This window comes from Trachymyrmex septentrionalis, unplaced genomic scaffold (genome assembly GCF_001594115.1).
Source record: "Trachymyrmex septentrionalis isolate Tsep2-gDNA-1 unplaced genomic scaffold, Tsep1.0 scaffold148, whole genome shotgun sequence".
In the NCBI taxonomy this organism is placed as follows: domain Eukaryota; kingdom Metazoa; phylum Arthropoda; class Insecta; order Hymenoptera; family Formicidae; genus Trachymyrmex; species Trachymyrmex septentrionalis.
In genome coordinates this window covers 67,226-87,580 of record NW_017304631.1, presented here as the reverse complement: position 1 = coordinate 87,580, position 20,355 = coordinate 67,226, and the positions used below count along the sequence as shown (strand labels likewise).

General features: G+C 31.0%; 2 protein-coding genes across 5 annotated transcripts in view; both read left to right on the top strand.

Annotated features, from left to right (window-relative positions):
* The window catches only part of LOC108745729 (soluble guanylate cyclase 88E), a 7,154-nt gene extending 1,235 nt beyond the window's left edge, over nucleotides 1–5,919 (top strand). Inside the window, exons 3-12 of the mRNA XM_018482049.1 lie at nucleotides 46–319; nucleotides 803–926; nucleotides 1,857–1,998; nucleotides 2,255–2,381; nucleotides 2,614–2,818; nucleotides 3,359–3,505; nucleotides 3,785–3,917; nucleotides 4,544–4,771; nucleotides 4,934–5,272; nucleotides 5,451–5,919. Coding sequence (XP_018337551.1) covers nucleotides 46–319; nucleotides 803–926; nucleotides 1,857–1,998; nucleotides 2,255–2,381; nucleotides 2,614–2,818; nucleotides 3,359–3,505; nucleotides 3,785–3,917; nucleotides 4,544–4,771; nucleotides 4,934–5,272; nucleotides 5,451–5,866 — 2,135 coding nt within the window. The 3' untranslated portion in view covers nucleotides 5,867–5,919. The remainder of the gene's footprint in view (nucleotides 1–45; nucleotides 320–802; nucleotides 927–1,856; nucleotides 1,999–2,254; nucleotides 2,382–2,613; nucleotides 2,819–3,358; nucleotides 3,506–3,784; nucleotides 3,918–4,543; nucleotides 4,772–4,933; nucleotides 5,273–5,450) is intronic.
* A 4,038-nt stretch (nucleotides 5,920–9,957) lies between these two features.
* LOC108745734 (protein RER1) lies at nucleotides 9,958–13,532 on the top strand. 4 transcript variants are annotated; one of them, XM_018482058.1, is made up of 6 exons: nucleotides 9,958–9,983; nucleotides 11,670–11,753; nucleotides 12,080–12,184; nucleotides 12,276–12,375; nucleotides 12,672–12,889; nucleotides 13,272–13,364. In XM_018482058.1, the coding sequence occupies exons 2-6, from the start codon at nucleotides 11,679–11,681 to the stop codon at nucleotides 13,362–13,364; spliced, it is 591 nt and encodes a 196-aa protein (XP_018337560.1). In that variant the 5' UTR covers nucleotides 9,958–9,983; nucleotides 11,670–11,678. The 4 variants fall into 4 exon arrangements, with proteins under 4 accessions (XP_018337560.1, XP_018337559.1, XP_018337558.1 ...); XM_018482057.1 differs by lacking the exon at nucleotides 9,958–9,983 and adding an exon at nucleotides 10,438–10,486; XM_018482056.1 differs by lacking the exon at nucleotides 9,958–9,983 and adding an exon at nucleotides 10,512–10,806.
* Nucleotides 13,533–20,355: the final 6,823 nt, after the last annotated feature.

Sequence of the window (20,355 nt, the reverse complement as noted above, 5' to 3'; positions counted from 1 at the left end):
TATATATATATATATATTTTCTATATTTTCATTACAAATGCGTAGGGTTGACTCTTCACTATCGAAGCAAACGCCGGGGCTTTGTCTACTATACAATGGGTCAAATAAGGGAAGTCGCTCGGCACTTTTATCATAAGGAGCTGCAGATTGAGCTGGTACGCGAGGAAGTGCTTTTCGATACTGTCCACGTGACCTTTCAACTTACCTTCGACAATCGTGCCTTCACGCTGGCATCGCTCGCGATGACCCGTGAGGAGAAACATCTGCCGATCGGAGCGTGTGTGCTTTTTGAGATATTTCCCTTCTGCATCGTTTTCGGGTGCGTCATAAAATGATTGTGCAAAAATGTTATTAAAAAATTAAGAGAGTTACAGTTTTAATGTATTACAAAAAGATTTTGGCGCGTAATTCGCAGAATCGGATGTGTATATAAATTCATACAGTGGCCAATCAGAATTCGCGCTGGTAGTAATACAAAAAGCCGAAATTGTCGACTACCAGCACGAGTTCTGATTGGCTGCTACTTTACCGCTTACAGCTTTTCCATCAAGATTCAGGAACGCGCCTTCACATAAATTATCTGTTTTAACAGATTAAGAATTAAATTTGTTAATTTATACAGTTTTTTGTCCTGGTTCAATTTAATAATTGAATGATACAACGATTTAAATGAGAATTAAGCCGTGTAAAATCCTTTAAGAATTCCGTTTTATTATTTTCACTGTGAAAAACTCTGTGTGCGCATGCGAATTGATCTTTGAATAAGACATATTTATTTAGTTAATAAATGTTTAAATTTCAGATCAGATATGATTGTTAGAAGCATCGGCAATTCACTGATGGTCATATTGCCAGATCTGGTTGGCAAGAAGATTACTTACTTCTTCGATTTGGTTCGACCTCTTATTGCGTTTAAATTTCAATCGGTAAAGAGTAACCCTAAATTAGCTTGTTTTATGGCCCTCAAAATTCAAATTGTATATCAAACGATGCTCTATTACATACATATGCTGGCACAATCCCAGAAAAATTGTAAGTTGAATATAGGGATAATTTTGGAGGGGGAGGGAGGGGGAGAGTAGTCAAAATAGTCAAGTTTCTAATATTGTCCAAATATAATAGACACAAAAAAAAGTTAAAACTTCTTTGATAACAGTACAAGTTCGACTAGAATTAATCAGAATAATTCTTTGTACTACTGTATACTAAAAATCCAATCCCTGTTGCTTAAATTTTTAAGGGAATAAAAATATCCTTAAAAAAAGTTTTTACTGAATTTTTTCTTTGAACATGTTTTCGTATTCACATCCGTTTTTGAGAAATTTAATAAAAACATTTTTGGAAGAAATTTTATTTCTTTTTTAAATTAAGCAGCAAAGATGGAGTCGAATTTTTACTTTTATTAGTACGGTACAGTCAGAGATTAATTCTAATTAAAATCAAACTGTTATTAAACAAGTTTTAACTTTCTTCTAGCAAATACGCTTGGACAATATTAAGAATTTGGCTACTTCCTCCGTATCTCCAAAACTAAAATTTGTGTCTGACAATAAGATTAAATTCCATCATATAATAGCATCATTTGGCATGCAATTCGATTCAAATTTCAACAACTACAAAATGAGCTAAAAAAACTTATGCTTTTTGTCACTTTATAATAGAAACATAAGAGAAAATTTAGCAAAAATGAGACAAGAAAATTCACAAAGTTAAAATAAGTAACAGTTATGGTCTAAATCTGTGTTACTTGATTTGTGTATATTTAAATTTTTTGAACAAATTCTCAAAATTTCCCAAATTTAGGCTGCTAGTATGACTTCGAATCGTTTCCGACTGACTGATTTTGTATGGTTTAGATATTAAACAGAACAAATAACATTTTTGAGCTGGTTACTGTTGAACCAGTGCTTACGGAACGATTGAATGATCGGCACAGAAATGAAATTCTCTTGAGTGACCAGCTTGAGACAGTAGAAGATAAGACTTTACGATTAAAGGGTACGTTTATACTTACTCGTTAACTTTAAAAGACTTATTATTGTTGAGATTACAATAAAAATGTTAACTATTATGTGAGATATTAACTCATCGATCTTTATATCCATCGAAATTAATAATAAGAAATTTTTTTATTATATAAATTATATGCAGTAATAAAACAGATTTTTATGTTAAAAAAGAAAACACGAGATTACGCATGGGGACTAAAAGATTTAAGAGAAGACGTCATCCCGGCAAAATTTCATTTTTTCAGGTCAAATGATATATATGGACAATTGGAAAATGATGATGTATCTTGGGACACCTGTCATGCCCGATTTGAACGCTTTAATAGCAACAGGCCTTTATATAAATGATCTCTCGATGCACGATTTTAGTCGGTAAAGAAACCATTCAGCCGATGTAGTTTCAAGAAGAAAAAGAATTTCTTATTGTCCGTTGTCGCGTCCAAATTATCTCATTGTTAGAAAAAACAGTCATGTAATGTTTGTATTGAAAATTAAAGTTGGAAAAATTATATAATAGTTTTTATCTTTGGTGATCGATTATACAGAGTTAAATTCTGTGTCAAACAATCGATAACTATCTTATAGATATTTAATGACTTCATAGGGACCTCATGCTTGCTGGAACCCAACAGTCTGTGGAATTAAAATTGGCGTTAGATCAAGAACAGCTTAAGAGCAAAAAATTAGAGGAATCTATGAGAAAACTGGATGAAGAAATGAAGCGTACGGATGAATTATTATATCAAATGATTCCCAAACAGGTCGCAGATCGTTTGAGAAATGGTGAAAGTCCGATTGATACTTGCGAGGTATGATTAAGAAGAATAAAATGAAAAATTCAAATTTTCTGCTTTTATTCATTTGTTAGACTATTAAATGCTGTTGATAAAAATGGAATATTTTTTTAACGATTGCGCTCTAAAAAAATCCTAACTTTTATAGCACAGATTCGAGGTGGCGTATTTTCTAAAATGCAAACCATCATAATAATTAATTCTCTTTGTTTTAATAGAAAACGAAATAATAAGTAAGTAGGGTAAGATGAATTGCTAATTTTTCTATGTTATAATAACTAATAATGAACTGAAATGATACTGAATTCATTAAACACTTTAAATAATAACAAGTCATCTCTTGTTGTTTGATTTCAATTAATATCTACAAAAATAGATACATTGTATAATGAGAAGTATATATGTTTTAGATGTACTTATATTGTACATACGTAATATTTTTGGTGTTAGTTTATAAGGAATGATATAATTACAGTAAATACTTTTACTTTCTTTATAAAATAACAGTACAACTTTTTATCAATAAAATTGTTTCAAAATATTCTCTGCTTACAGATGTTCGATAGTGTATCGATCTTGTTCTCGGATGTAGTGACCTTTACTGAGATCTGCAGTAGAATTTCACCGATGGAAGTTGTGTCAATGTTAAACGCCATGTATTCGTTGTTTGATACTTTAACCGAGAGAAATCGAGTTTACAAGGTATTCTTTATTCGTCTCATAGAAAAGATTATCTCAATTGTTATCTCTCGAAAAATCTCGTTCAGCCTTGTAATACGAATCTAATTATCATAGCCTATTATTGCGTTATTCATAAATTTAGCAATAAATATCATTCATTTTATTTGATTTCAATTAATTTAATTTAATTTTCATCAAGTTTAAAAATTGCTAAAATAATTGAATCTTTATTTTAATATATTTTCATGTTTGAAAAAATATTTTTATATCAAATGATCATGAAGTTCTTTTTTATTCAAGGTCGAAACTATCGGTGATGCTTACATGGTAGTCTCAGGTGCGCCAGTAAAAGAAAACGATCATGCAGATCGTGTATGCGATATGGCGCTTGACATGGTAGAAGCAATAACCGACCTCACGGACCGTTCAACAGGTATATTTTTTAATTTTTCTTAAGACGTGATTAGACTAGAGATTGAGATTAAGATTGAATTGGAATTTAACCACAATCACAAGAAAGAAAATTAAACTGATGCTTTGATGCAGTAAACTTTGCTTTGATTGGTTAAATTCCAATTCAATCTCAATCTTAATCTCTAGTCTTATCACGCCTTTAGAGCATATTTTTATTTTGTTACGTTCTTCGAATTTCTAATAATTTTGCAACTGACTCTCGATACGAATACATGAGTCCATACAGTCTTTTAAGGCCTTAAGACATAAAATCATTGTATAGTTAGTTTCACACACCACGCATGCATGCAAGCGTAGAAATATAGTGAAATATTTAAAATCATTTCTTTATAGAGATACCTTTTGAAATTCTAATTAATTTATCTTGAAATATTAATTTGATTACAGATTCTATATCTAGAAAGTAATAAGGAAAATTGTATTAACATATATGATCTTTCTTATTCGTATCTTTATCAACTTGTTTTAAGACATTATATATTATACCTAAGTGTGTGTAATGCATTTCACTGAATTTCACTCGCAATGACGCAGCACGGATTTCACATTACACTATAAAAGAAAATTTATAATTATCTTCAACAGGCAACCATCTTCAGATACGCGTTGGCGTTCACAGCGGCGCGGTTGTAGCCGGTATCGTTGGCTTAAAGATGCCACGATATTGCCTCTTCGGCGACTCCGTCAATACAGCAGCCCGCATGGAAGCGACAAGTCAAGCTATGCAAATACATATATCTCAATCCACCCAAGAATTGTTATCATCTTCATACAAGGTGAAAGAACGTGAAGAAATCGAAGTTAAAGGAAAGGGTAAGATCATCTTGAATGTTTTATCTTATACACACTATTTTTATGGGGATATTCCTGTGGGATATTCTTTCTGTTCGTTAATATTTAATTTTAAGGATTTATTGAGATATGGCAGGACCGATAATTGTATTATATTGTACATACTGATATATATTGTACTAGGTACAATGAAGACCTATTGGTTGGAAAAGCGAGAACGTCGTTCTGTCACGACCAAGGGAATCACTATACAGGAGCCTCATCAATGGCACACAAAGAGTTTCGAGAAAAGAGTTTCCTCGGTGGGAGCTATAGGTCTGATAACCACAGGTATGTTTGACAAACAGACTTCGGGAGACGCGCTATCGAGACGTAGAAGCTCGTCGAAGATGTCATCCCCCACGCCACCGGAATCCTCGGGATTCCTTTCCGAAGAGAGAAGAATATATTCCCCTATCACTTTCCAAGATGTCGCGCTACGATCGATCGCGAATTCACCGACGAAGAATGTGGAAGTACGAGGTGAAATTTTTACATTTTTTTTTATATATAGTATAGTATATGAAAGTATGCCAGTATGATTATAGTGATTGCTTGGCAAACCATATCGAAAGCTAGAGTGGAAGTAATTCCAATTTCTTTCGAAGCTTTCTTTAAAGAAGCAGAATATATAATAGAGGAATAAATTTTCTGTTTGCAGAATATCGATCGAATTCTATGGGTGCGGTAGGCATAAGGAGCGCGTCAGACATGTTCAGTTCTCTCCTGAACGACACGGAGGAGCACTTCCGACAGCACCGGGATAACTTGTCTCCGCGCGTCGGAGAAAATCAATCAACGAGCGTGCACGTGAAACCGGAAGTGAAGATTAATGCCACTTCATCCTTGTCTTCACAGAGCTCCGAAGAAGAATCGAATTTGTCGTTGGATTTCACACTACAAATGCAAAAGAATAACGCAGATGCGAGAGTTGATAACGATAATGAGTGCTCGGTAATCAGTAGTGATGTCAACAACTCTCAATTGTTGATGCAACAGGATCAATGTTGTCCGGGATTTACTATCTCAAAGAGCAGTAAAATGCGTCATCAAGGGAATAGTTGTATTATTGTCTAATGCAGAAGTTGAAGATTGTTGCAGATTTAGCATTTTTTTAGATTTCAATGCTAAAATATTCCCTTCTTCGATTTTTTCTCTCATTTTCGTATAACAAAAAATAAACATATTTATATCATTATTTTCGTCGAAAAAATTCGATTTCTGCTCCTAAAATAATTTTACAAATTTAAATATCTTTTAGAGGTAATTTCTATTTCACATATTACAGTAATTTTTTGATAATTTCAACGAGAGAGAGAGAGAGAGAGAGAGAGAGAGAGAGAGAAAGTAAGTCTTCTCGTCTATTATTTGATAAAAAACTTAAATGGACTTGGACACGAAGATAATCCGTGAAATGGATAACTTCTGTAACAAAATTTTTCGCAACAGCACGGCCGAGTGTATTCGCGTATATTTAATAATAATTGTACATATATCTCAAAAATAAAGTGTTTAAAGATTTAAAGCATTTGTACTCTTCGACGAGATTATATTTTCATTACCTGAGCAATATTTAAGTTACACAACTCATTGGCGATACACTGGGCGAGTTCAAACTTCAAGTCAGCAAAGCGACTAGCTGCTCGCTGAGCAATTAAATATGATTGATTGGATCTACAGGTAAGAACCAATCGTGCTCATTGGCTCGACAACTTCTTCAAAAAATTAATGGCATTCGCCGCAAAAATAGCAGCGATTCCAGCCACAATCGTAAATAAATTGTGAAATCAAGACAAATAACGTATCGCAATGCACAGTCGAAGCCGAAAATGCTTTTCAAAAAATGGGTGATGCAACACCCGAAGCGAGGCGAGACATACGTCCATTCCGCTCGAGTGATCTCGCGAGACACATTGGCTCGACATACAATTTCTTTTTTCTTTTTTTTTCGGGTAATAATGGCACTTCATCATGGCACCCGCCGCAATTGGCTCGACAAACATGCTGCTTTGACAGTTTAAACCATGAAGTAAGAGATAAGGAAACCGAACTCCGTGAAACAAAAGTGATCCTGATTCGTAATCCCTAATTGGGAGAAAATTCGCTGAACGGAATGAATTTTTATGTTTGGGCGCCATTTGCAATTAATCTTACTCAAGCAGTTCAGCCGTACCTCGGTTCTGCTCACAAAAATGCTCAGTCGGCAGTTCTCATTTTTTTTCAGTCATTTGTGGTCCTTTGTTATCTATGCATTTAGTATAGTGTTGTTTAGTATTAATATTTATATCATATAAAATATAGCCCGTATTCAGAACGCGCTTACAATAATGTTAGCGCGCTAACATGCTATAATTTACGCATATTATAGAATTTTAAAGATAAAACTTTTATCGATAAAAGAGAGCGCGTTCTGAATACGAACTATATCTTCCATCTGCTATCGAAATATACTACGTTATAATACGATTCATATAGTTATTACCTCTTTTTTTAAATACCTTATTTTATTTGGATTTATAATCCAAAAACGCAAATCAGGAACAAATATTTGCAGCGACCAGTGACGCAACGTGTACATACCTAACTTCACGACATTGCTTTACAAATGGCGCCCAAACATAAAAATTCATTCCGCTCAGCGGATTCCCTGCCAACACATTTAGCGGACTCAACAATTGAGTGCGCGCTCGCTGTTATTGGTATATTCTTCTACATCTAAAATTCTGATTGAATAAGCTACAGAAATACACCAAAAACAGTGAGTTCAACTGTTGAGTCCGCTGAATGCAGCCTATATATACACTGAAATAGGCATCTCCTATGAAGCATAAAAAATCATAACACCAGCGCCATTTTAATTTGGTCAATATAAGAGCAAATCAGAAGCTTTCAGATGCTCATGCGCACTTACGTTTGGTGTTCTTTACCCCGGATCTACAATAGAGTTCTAAGCCTTAAGCCATAGAAAATGAACGAATCACAATCGATTATTCTCCTTGTATTCGACTGTAATTGGTCAATTTCTTACAACTTAAGACTTAAAATGCCTATTATAAATCCAAACTTAATGAGACGCATATGTCGGCAAGATCATCGTGTGTAGGGTTATATTTAAAGGATTCGAAAGAGAGAGAGAGAGAGAGAGAGAGAGAGAGAGAGAGAGAGAGAGATAAATTATAAAATCGCGTGACTGTAAAATATGCAAAGCATCAACATAAAGTGTTGTGTACCTAGATGTGGGCAGAGAAGTAAAAAGGGCATTTTATTTCATTAGTAATTTTTATATTAAATGTATCAATTCTTGTACATGTATTAACAATGTAGGATATGAAAAGTGGTATTAATGTTATTGAATGTACTAATAAAATTGAAATAATATTATTTTTCTTTACATACCATTCATGTTCCTTTAAATTTCCATCGATAGTATTACTTCGATCGCAGTGCGCGCGCGAATGCTTCTAATTCACTCAAATATCGTTCCAACTAAAATGGTGATTGATCAATTGTGGCTACGAATTTTCCTTGATGCCCATTCCAGTGTATATATATTTCAGTGAACCATAGTATGAGTAAAAACATTAGTTTTAGGGTGCGATCTCATAGTGCGGAATTGGCGTAATGCGGAATTGACAGAACGCTTGTGATTGATTGTGGCTTCATTCTGCCGATTCCGTTCCGCTAAAATATGTTTTACTATGTCCCATGGAGCGAAATTTCCAGAATGGGCAATTAGCGTTGACCAATCACAAAAGCCTTCTCATAGATCAGTTTTATTAGATCCACCGGAATAGCGTTTGGCTTGCATTGATTGCGCATCTGCAAGTTCCGCTTTATGAGAAATTAAATTCCTGCGGATCGGAAATCACACGTACATACAGAGACATCCCGACTTTATTTTGTGTACCCATTTTGATTTTGATTTATATTTCCGTCTTTTTGTATACTATATATATGACATTCGTGTTCTGATTATATTGATCTCTGTATTTATCTGGAGACTTAATTAATTACTTTCAGGGTTATGTTGAAATTCCATTATCATTTTATTCTTGTTATTTACCAAACCAAATGTTAAACAAGAATGACATAACACCTGGAGAACACTCAGATGGGAATCCAAACACGCCTCAGCATGTTGATTAATGCGTTTGTAGGAGATAGTTTTCTTTATTTAAACCAGTTTAACGAGGTTAGTTTTTATAAGTATACATATGTACACGCACACATGCAGGCATCGGCGGAATTCGCAAAAGAAATAAATTTGCGCAACAGATAAATTTACGTAAGAAAACAGCGGAATTGGCGGATTGAAGTCATGACCAAACGAGTGTCCGCCAATTCCGCATTGCGCCAATTCCGCACCATGGGACCGCATCCTCATTCAAGGCTTAAACACAATAGGTACAGGCAACAGGGAATAACAAGCCGTCCAATCAGAGCTCTGGTGTGTAAGCTTGATATTAAATCCCAGAGCTTTGATTGGACGGCTCGTTATACTCTGTTGCCTGTACTTATTATTTATGCCTATTGTGTTTAACCCTTCAATCAAAAATAGGGGCAACAGTTCTGCGCAATTTTCAACATGACGTCAATCAATTAGTTTCTCTATTTCCTAGATAGATTCTTCTCTTAGTTTGTTTTTCATGTTGACGCTCATTTTCAGCGTCAAAACAGGTCACATGATTAAAATTAATGCTTGATATTCGTCAATTTTGATCAGATGACTTGTTTTGACGCTCAAATCAAGCATCTAGCGTCAGCATGAAAAATGCAGCCTTAAGTCCGATGTCCACGATGTTAGAAATCTGTCCGAAATTTTAGATAGAGAAAAAATTAACAAAAATTAACATTTGAACAATTTGATTACATTTCATTGCGATTGGTCAATTCTTTCTTCATCTAAGGTCTCGGACCGATTTTTAGCATCGTGGACACAAGGCTTTATAAGTGCTCACGTGCAATTTTTAACATGGCATTGTGGGACATAAAGATCAAAGACACAGGCCTAGTTTCTTCCGAGGGTTTAAACCGGATCAGAAAATAAGAACCAACCAACTACAGTCGAGCATTTGCCAACTACTGTCGCTCGACTGGAATACTCGACTAGACCACTGAGTGAAACTACTGTTCTTACTTATATTGTGCTGCGGCCTCAAGACGTTTAGAGAATTCTGCTACTGATGACAAAAAAGTGAATATTGCTATGTAATTAACATCCATTTTTTTAGAGGACAGTAGTGCGCTGGGCAGCTGAGTAGAGAGAATGCTGAGAGAGGACATGACGGCCCAAAATCTGTAACCGCAAAATGCTGCCGCGCACTACTGCCCTCTGACAAAGTGGATGTAAATTACAATGTTCACTTTTTTTTAGGGTACATCGTCCATTTTTTAAGGCTGGAGATGATAAATTGGTATTTGATTTATATAATGATGCTACATATAATACGATTATATGAATCAAATATCGATTTATCATCTCCAGCCTTGAAAAATGGACGATGTACCCTAAGAAAAGTGGACGGTACTATGTAGTTTACATCCATTTTATCAGAGGGCAGCAGTGCACGGCAGCATTTTGCGATTACAGATTTTGAGCCGTCATGTCCTCTCTCAGGTTTCTCTCTGGCAGTAGTTTGCGAGAAAAAGGCTCTCATGTCTTATGTCCTCTCTCAGGTTTCTCTGCCGGTACTGCTGGTAAGTGGTGTGGTAGTTACGCGTTACGGGTTACGTTTACGTTACAGGGGGGAGGGGGGTGGTCGCGTCGTCAGTTGGTCGTGTCGTGTCGTCGTGTCGTCGTGTCGTGATTACGAACCATCGTGGCGCCTTTCTCGTCATTCTTCTGTCCTCATAAAATTTTTGCTAATTGTGTATTGCTCTATGAAACGTCTAAATAGTGTGCTTTTGATGTGACGTGTTTTATATATATATATATATATATATCTATTTTTTTTAAATTATTCGGCGTAAGGTTGGTGTTGTTCGCGGTGGAAAAGACGACGCAAAAAATATTGCAGGTAAATAATCATGCGACGCGTTTTCTTGCGAAATTGTTCGATATTTAATCATATTGTAAAATTTGTGAGGTTAGGGTTAGGTTAATGTAGCATGTCATGGCCTACCATGCCATGTCACTTGGTATGACCGGAATCGCTGCTTTCTCTCGTGATAAAAATATCAATAAATATCGCGACGAGGGTTTTCTTTTTGTTTGTGGTGGTTTTGAATTGAGTCTAGTCATCTATATAGTCCATGATGCATCGTGGTCTAGTCTGCACTCTCGTCGCTATGTGCGGTGAATTTGTCGTTGACGAATCGACGCGACAGCTTAATCGCAACCTCACGCAACCTTGAATTTCATTAAAGGATTACGAGACTCCTCGAGAAGAGTTTTCATTCTTCAGTCGCTCGATCGCAAGATGGATATTTGAAACGAGTGTAATTGGTATAAATTCGATTCAGAATGATGTCAATATCAATTGTAACAAAGCATGAGTATATCGCTTAACATTTATAAGAAATTATATTTAATAACTATATAAACAGGAAGATACGCCGGAGATAATCTTTAAAAACTTTTTCATTTCTACTTACAAAAGTAGTTTTTAACAGTTTACAACATGATAGCTATATTTTTTTCTCATAGAGAAAAAAATCCTATCCGAGTTTGAAGAAAACTTGAATATAAACAATGTTAATTGATATATAAATCAATTTTTATAAATATTATTTATATAATTTTTATTTTTTTTTTTACTATTTTATACAGTATATTTATTGTATATATGTGCAACAAAGTTGGTTTCTATAAATAATTTTGTAGGGCTATTTTGGTTTATATTAATTTATATTTAATTTCAATAAAGTCTTATGTTTGTAGTGAGAGAAAATGATGCAGGATGAAGACTTGGGTGGCTCAGTGAGAAAAAATATTTTCAGTCAAGGGATAATAAGAATATCACAGGTTAATATGAGTTTATAATCGTTCATGTAAACACTTTATCTAACACACACATTTAATATTTTATATAATATACACACAATTATTCAGTTTTATTTTTTTCTACTAAAATACCATACTGCATATTAGCGCTACTTGACAAAATTAAATACTAATAAAGACTAATAAAAACTCATGATTATTATTTTTATAAACTGCTTCTTATATTATCATTGTCCTTTTTTATGCTCTTTAAATCTTGTTTTAATTTGGATATTTTTAACTTAATCTTTATTCTCACTCTTGTGTGCATCATATAATTTATAAAATCTCTTTTTCTTATATTTCAGATATATCAAAGATACCTAGATGTATGGACTCCTCATGTAATATCACGATGGACATTTGCTTTATTCTTATTAGTACTTTTTATTCTACGTATATTTATCTCTCAAGTACGGTATTTCCTCTATTAAATTGTGTGCAAACCTAGTTCTTTACAGTTGTATCGCATGGTATTACAGAAACATATTTTCGTATTTACAGGGGTGGTATATTGTCACATACGCACTAGGAATTTATCATCTCAATTTATTCATAGCATTTCTTACTCCAAAAATTGATCCTGCCATGGATTTTTTTGATGGTAAGCAATTTACCAGATGCATTTTAAACGTTTCCATAAAATTGAATTATACATAGAAAGAAATTTATAATGATGCATTCAACAAATGAGCAATGTGATTTAATTTAATGATTTAGATATTTTATAGATTCAGACAATTAAAAAGTACAGATTAGAGTTAAATTTAATGTAATTTAAAGATAAGAGTTTTATACTCTCTCTTTCTTTTTTTTTTATTTAATATGAGGTATACTCTTTTTTTTTCCTTTAACATAGATAGAATTAAAAAGTTAATTTAACATGAAATAAAATTACAGATGGAGAAGGTCCTGAGTTACCTACAAGATCAAATGAGGAATTCAGGCCGTTCATTAGAAGATTACCTGAATTTAAATTCTGGTATTCAGTAACAAAATCTACAATTGTTGCCATGATATGCACTCTATTTGATTGCTTTAACATACCAGTATTCTGGCCGATACTTGTTATGTATTTCATAACATTATTTTGTATCACAATGAAGCGGCAAATAAAGGTAAGGAATCGACGGTAGATTTTTATACCTTTTATTTTTATTATTTACTTTTTATTTTACTTTTTTTTTATGTATTCTGATAATAATCACGCTTAAAAGTTATATGGAAAAAGTTAAATACAGTATTCTGTTAAAAATGAGAAAAAAAACAAAAGATTTTAAAAAATTCTAAATTTAAATCCGAGAAATCTTCTGTAGGAATTAAACGTTAAATTGAACGCATTCTGTAAATAAATGTTTTCCGCGAAATAATTTCGGGAAAGTTGGTATGAATGATCGATAAACAATGTTCTATTCAAATTGAAAAAAGCTTATTTAATCTTTAATTTATTTTTTACTGCAGATTTAATTTAAATTAATGTAATTTTTTTTCTTTTTGCAGCATATGATCAAGTACAGATACTTGCCTTTCACTCATGGCAAACCAAAATATCAGAACCATGAAGACACCTCACGATTGATATCATCAAAGTGAATAAAAGTAAAGATATATTGTGCCTGTACAGGGGGGGAAGGGGCATAAGCGAATTACGTAGATTTTAATTTTCCCAGTACAGGGCGAGGGATACTAGCAAGAAAACAAAGAGAAATCGAAAAAAAAATTTTTTTTAATGCCATTAGAAGAAACAGATATTGCCTTGTACAAGAAAAAATTGAGTCCTTGCAAGGACTTGTAACTCTAAATTATACATATAGTATATGATATATATATAATCTGGATTATCTTAATATATTTGTATCATAAAACTTGTACAAAATATTGTTAGCTCTTATTTCATTAAAAGAAGTAAGAAAAAAAACAATATGGTCACATCGATAAATGCAGTTGTCAATGTAGTAGATGAATGTAAGTTTATACATAAAGATTTGTTAATAGTTAATGGGTGCTTTCCAATTAATTTCCTAATATGTTTCTCCATATTTCAAGTTGATTAATTTTGCTTACGATTAGATAGTAAACTAAAAGATGTACAGAAAGCAAAAAAATATAAACCAAATTCTATTTGTTAAATTATGTCATGAAAATATTGTATCTCGAGAGTGTATTTATATGTACGCAAATATATCTGGAATGTAACTAAATCGTAAACCAATTCATTTTATATTAACAAATTATGCTGTTGTTACAAATTAAACAAAAACGAATTAATTTTGCGTATTTTTGATCTATTTGGAACATAATATACATCAATGTCTACATACAATGACATATGTTTTTCGTTTATTATAATGAAGTTAGTTGACTTTTAAACTGTGTAACTTAAATCAAAATATATATAAGTATCACCAAAAGTCGTATAAATGGAAAGTACCCAATTAAATTTGTTAATCATTCTAGAGGATATCGTTTCCTAGCGCGTACATTCCATGCAATTCACTTGTATCTTTAAGCAGCTTTTTTTAGTTTTGGATATCCATATTTTTTTTTAGTCCAAAACTATTAGAACGCAGAATATTTCCTTTAGATTTCTATTAACTTTTTCCTTCTAATACCGCAGTATATACGAAGAATTCAAATCGTGAAATGCAGAATGCAAGTCCAATCCTTTCTTTGTACAAAAATTGACTAATTTCAATTTTTTTAAAAGTTTATTACCGCTATATGAAATAGTTTTCAATTATTGTTATCAGTATAAAAATTTACATTTTTTAATATATAGATATACTTTGGTACGAAAATTTATTTTAAAAATTTATCTTGATATTATCTTGATGATATTATTTTAAAAATTTATCTTGTTGATATTACCAGAAATAGAAATCTTATATATATTGTCTTTTATATTACTGTTAATAGAAAATCAAATTAATCTTTTAAAATAATTATTTAAATCATTTAAAAAGATCATCTTAACAGTATTGGATATTTAACAAAGGATTTATAGTATTAAATGTGTATGAGAAATTACAGATTTTATATTAAACTTTTGATATTACGATTATATTGATGTGTATAATAATAAATATAAGTGCATTTTATATTGAAATTATACATAGAAAATTTAATTTAACAGCTTTGATATCGTTGAACTAAGTTACTGATATTTTAATATAATTGTAAGAAAATTATTAATGCAAAAGGAGTTAATGCATCTTACTGTTGTAATATTTTATTTGTTGGATCAGTGTTATTTTGCAATTTCAGAATCTTCTTTTTCTTATATAATTTGCGGTAGCGTTATATAGGCTGTGTTCCAAATTTACTGCCAGCGCTGAAAATTTATAGTTTATGTTATGTGCATTATAACTTTTCAGCATTGAATCAGCAATCAATTACGGAACACAGCCATAAAGAAGCATGCATATTTTTTTCGAATTTTTTCTTTCATATACTACGCACTAATACACATACAAATATTTGGATGGAGAGAGAGAGAGAGGGTGGGGTGAGGGTGGCAGGTGGGGAAGAGAAAATGAGAGAGAGAGAGAGAGACACGCACGCGCGCATAGAATTCATTACCAAACAACATAGTTGTGTTTCAAAATTTACTGCCAGTATTGAAAATTTATAATGCATGTGATAGAAACTATAGATTTTCAGTATTGGCAGTAAATTTTGTAAAATGTCTAATAATGGTACATCGCATGTGAGAAGTCTATATTTTAATTTTATCCTAGAATATACTTTTACACTTTTTCAATAAATTTTTCTAATATTCATATTAAGTGTAAAACATTTGTATATCTTAAAGAATATATATATATATATACACACGCGCGCGCGCACACATACACACACACACACACACACGTATATGTATGTATATAATATTCTTTAAGATGTATATACTATGTATATCTATATATTATATATGTATTTATATATGCACACACATATGTATATACATTTAAACGGAAAATATTTTTAAATCAAATTTTTGTGTTGCATTTTTATAATAATCATTTTAATATTTTCAAATCAGATATGTTTTAAAAGATATATATTACCGTACAGATAGAATTTAATATGTTATTATATACATACAATTCTAATTTAACGAGCTTTAATATGTACATTCTATTTTATTTGCGCGTTTTTGGTATTCTAAGTTTAAGTAGGTGATCGAATAAATGTTTTATAAACATTGATGCAATAAATTTTCTGTTTAATAATTATATATATTTCATATACCGTAGAAAGAAAAACGATGCTCAGAAAAATGATGTTTATATAAGAAATTTGATATAAAAGTTTTTATAAACGGACACAAAGCGATTGAATTTATCTTATTGTATATAGTGAAATATTTCTTTGCGAAATATTTATTTAAATGACAATTATACACATTACAATTGCTTGTGTATATATAAAACTCAGAATTAGCACATTTTTAAAGAATTTTATATTTTTAACACTGTATGTACATAAATATTACAATGTCCAAATATATGTAGTCAACTGTGTTATATGATAAGTCTTTCATTTTTACGGATTTGTTTATGTGTGTATGTGTAAATATAAACATGAATGTGTGTGCGCGTGTGCGCGTGTGTGCGTGTGTGCGCGCGTGTGTGTGTGTGTGCACGCACGCACAGAGTATGTATGCATACATACATGTGTATATATAGATGTATGTATGTGTACACACACACACGCACACGCTCGCGCGCATACATATTTCGTGTTTATATATAGATGTGTGCGTGCGTGTGTGTACACATACATACACATACATACATCTATATATACACATGTATGTATGCATACATACTCTGCGTGCGTGCGTGCGTGCATGTATGTGTATATACACAACACATATATATTCGATCCGTATATGTACGTATATTTTTAGTAAATATTTATATCGGAGCCTCGCTAAAATTTATATATTGTTTTATTCTGTATTTTACCATGTAAAAGATACATTTATTTATTTATTTGTTTTTTCGAAACATGTGCAAAGAGAAAATAAATTTTCGACGCAACGATCAGGTACCATGTTAGTAGATATTTTTTGCACTTTTGTAACTTTATAATACGATTGCACAATATCTTTCTTACTTTTAAACTAACTTTATAATTCACACTTTTCTTTTTTAGTCTCTTATCTAATCGTTTTGAAAAAATAAATTTGTATATTTTACAGGGTATCCCAAAATTCACTATTTAAAATACTGTAACAAGAAATTTCTCGGAAAATTAAATAAAAAGTCACTTGAAAAATTGTATTTAATATTAGATAAATTTAAATAAATACATAAATAAAAAGATATAATTGCAATGTTCACGAAACGTTGGCATATCAATAATGGATCTGGCCTCGGAAATGATCCGCGAAATGTATAGCTTGTTTATAGAAAATACCCGTGGAAATTTCAAAAGTATTAAGACGTATATACTTTTTAAATACAATTCAAAATAGCATATTGTAACATATATAGTGTATACATACGTATATAGGTTCTTAAATTCAATACTTGAAAAAGTGGCCTAGAACCTAAAGTAAAAAAGGAAAAAAAAAGATTTTGTTTAAATGTAGATTAATTAGGGTTTATTTTTCAATAATTATAGTAAATTATAATAAATTATGCAATTTGACAGCAAAAATGCTCACGTATACAAAATACCCGTTTCTTTTACCCTAGCTAACATATACGCTGAGGCGTGTAGGGTAAATCGAGGCTTTTTGTTCCATTTCCCGTGATAATGTCTATATTCTGAATAGTACATGTTAATTATTTAATCATGATTGTAATGTCATAAGCACAATCCACTGCAAAGAGATATAGTTTGTGCTACCATAAATTTTCATATTACTTTAAAGTTGAACTGACGGAATAGCCCTGCCTTACTCTATATATGATTAAACTTATATAAGATACAATATGCATTAGAAAACATCAGGTCACACATTAGAACATGCAAACAATATATGTTGCATTTGAGAACAAAGGTAAGTACTTTGTTACAGATTCATTTAATACACCTCACAGTGAACTGTAAATCTATCTGCTGTAGATCAAAATTATAAAGTATTGTGTCAAAATTATAAAACTTACAATTTAATCTTTTTATATTGATATGAAAATGTCAATAAAAAAATGTTAAAAGTTGTTGATCTTAAATATGATAAAAAGTATTATAAAAATTATTTTTGTAACAAATTGTTACAAACAAATTATTAAATATTGTCTGTAGAAGGAACTGATTATGCAAATCGATTTTATGAGAAAAATTACAAAAGAAATACGTATAACTTTTTATTTGTTTTTTTTTTGTTAATTTTATTATGGTCTAGCTATGAGCTGGAACGAATTCTAAGAGAACTTGTGAGTTTAATTTTTTTTGTATATATAATTCATCGGAGAACGGCAATAAACTAAGAAAAAAAGTTACACATATATCTTTTTTAATTTTTGATTGGAATTGATTGATATTACAATAGTTTCTCTGTACAGTCAATATTTAAATATTTTATTTATAACATGTAAAATGGATTTTATTTCAAAAATTTTTTTACATTCTAGTCCTATTTTCAATAATTACTTCTTTGTTACTTTAGCCATGGACTAGGTAATGAGTTAAAAAAATAAATTAACAATAAAAATGTTGATGTAAAAAGGAAATGCCAAAAAATAAAGTTGAACTTTATTTTAACTGGACGCTGTCACTGAAGACTAATTTTTTAAAATTAAAATGTTTTCCCCTCGAAACCATACAACCTGAAAAAGTAGCAAGTCTTGATAATCTTATCTAATAGTTCTTAAGATATTTGAGTGCATTTATTAAAATGGGACATTTTTGTATTTAGTAAAGGATTTTATTAATAATAAACGAGAAATAGTAAATATGGGCAAGTTAGTTTGAAGCAGACATCCTGTAAAATGCAAAAGCATCCTTTTTTAAAAAAGCTATGGAGTCAATGATAAATAGATGATTATATGCAAAAGTCAATCAAGTATTGTGAGATTAATTGTTTAATATTTTAATTTTATGGTTATATCTTTAATATCCATAAATACAATCTTTACTACAATCTTTAATATCCATAATTTTGTTTTTTTGATCCATAGTACAGATAAAAAAGTTCAATAGTTATTAGAAATTTGAGAAACTCCTAGATAAAAAATATTTTATAAATGTAAGTTAAAAATATCAATTCTATAATATTATGTTTTACTTACTATTAAATATAAACAAATTATTCCTTTTAATATTCTAGAGATAAGTACTTTCAAAAATGTCTGTTTTATAAATTATTATTATTTCGTATCAACATTCTAAATTTTATTTCTGATATTACTTTTTGAAATATTTCAGCCCACTGCAATGTGCATCTCGGGGAATATCTTTCTTAAAATTCTTTAAATAATTTTTTAGGATTTTTTTATAAATTGCAGAATTTTTTAGAATTTCTATGTAATGTTTAAATTTAGAAAATTTTTAGAATTTCTATTTAATTTTTTAGAAAATTTTTTATATTTTTAATAGATACAAATTAATTAGAGAACATTTTTCAGAAATGCTGAAAAAATCTACGTCTTTTTTAGATCTCTTTTTATATATTGTATATACATTATACACATGTGAATTCTGAAATATTAAAAAGTTTCTCATTTTATAAAAATCTTTATAAAAACTGAAGAAGTGTTTAAAGAGGTATTTTTCAGAAATCTTGATAAATTTAAAATATGAAAAATTCTGAAAAATATGAGCTATGAGAATTTTTTTAAATGTAATCATACATTTTTATTTCGTTATAACTTACAGATCTTTACGTAATTTATGCAATTTAACTGACAATATCATTATTGATATGATTATCGATTTATTGGATTAAGTTAGTGTTCTAGTTTTAATTTGGACAATCAATGTCTTAATTTATTGTAAAATATGCAATGTTTCCCCTTGTTTAGTATTGTACATAGTTTTTAATTCTTGTGTTAAAGAGAAATTAAAATTTCTGTATCAATACAAAAGAGGAAGAGACAAAAGGGAAGATGAGGTAGGAGAGGGAAAGAGGGAGAGAGGCAGAGAAGGGGAAGGAGAGAGAGAGAGAGAGAGAGAGAGAGAGAGAGAGAGAGGCGGGGAGGGAAGGAGGGAGAGAGAGAAGGAAAGAGAAATTAATTTTCCGTTCGACATGAGTGCAATGCCTAGCATCTACAAAATCTTTTAACGAAAAATATTTATCATGAAATTCACACGTATAGCTTAGATATATCATTATAATGCAACATGCTAATTGTGAATAAGAAATAGCGTAGAATATCGTAGAGATCGAGTTGTGATTATTTTATTTTCAGTTGCTGCTACTTTTCGCTTCAACGTCAAAAGCTATATATATATTGCGTTATGACATTCATCCGGGTTTTACTTATTATGTAACAACGATAACGAGAATTATTATTGTATAGTGATGTCAAGCGATATCTATTATCTGCAGTACAAAGTTCAATGCAGGTCAATAGAAATTTATCTATCGTGATTCCTTTTATAATTCTAATTAACACTTAAGAATTATATA

What these genes read in the sequence shown, in the direction of transcription:
- LOC108745734 (XM_018482059.1), top strand. Translation starts at nt 11,679, where the DNA reads ATGATGCAGGATGAAGACTTGGGTGGCTCAGTGAGAAAAAATATTTTC. An exon ending in GGATAATAAGAATATCACAG is followed by an intron (nt 11,754 to 12,079) that starts GTTAATATGAGT and finishes CTTATATTTCAG; the next exon opens with ATATATCAAAGATACCTAGA. An exon ending in TGCCATGGATTTTTTTGATG is followed by an intron (nt 12,376 to 12,671) that starts GTAAGCAATTTA and finishes ATAAAATTACAG; the next exon opens with ATGGAGAAGGTCCTGAGTTA.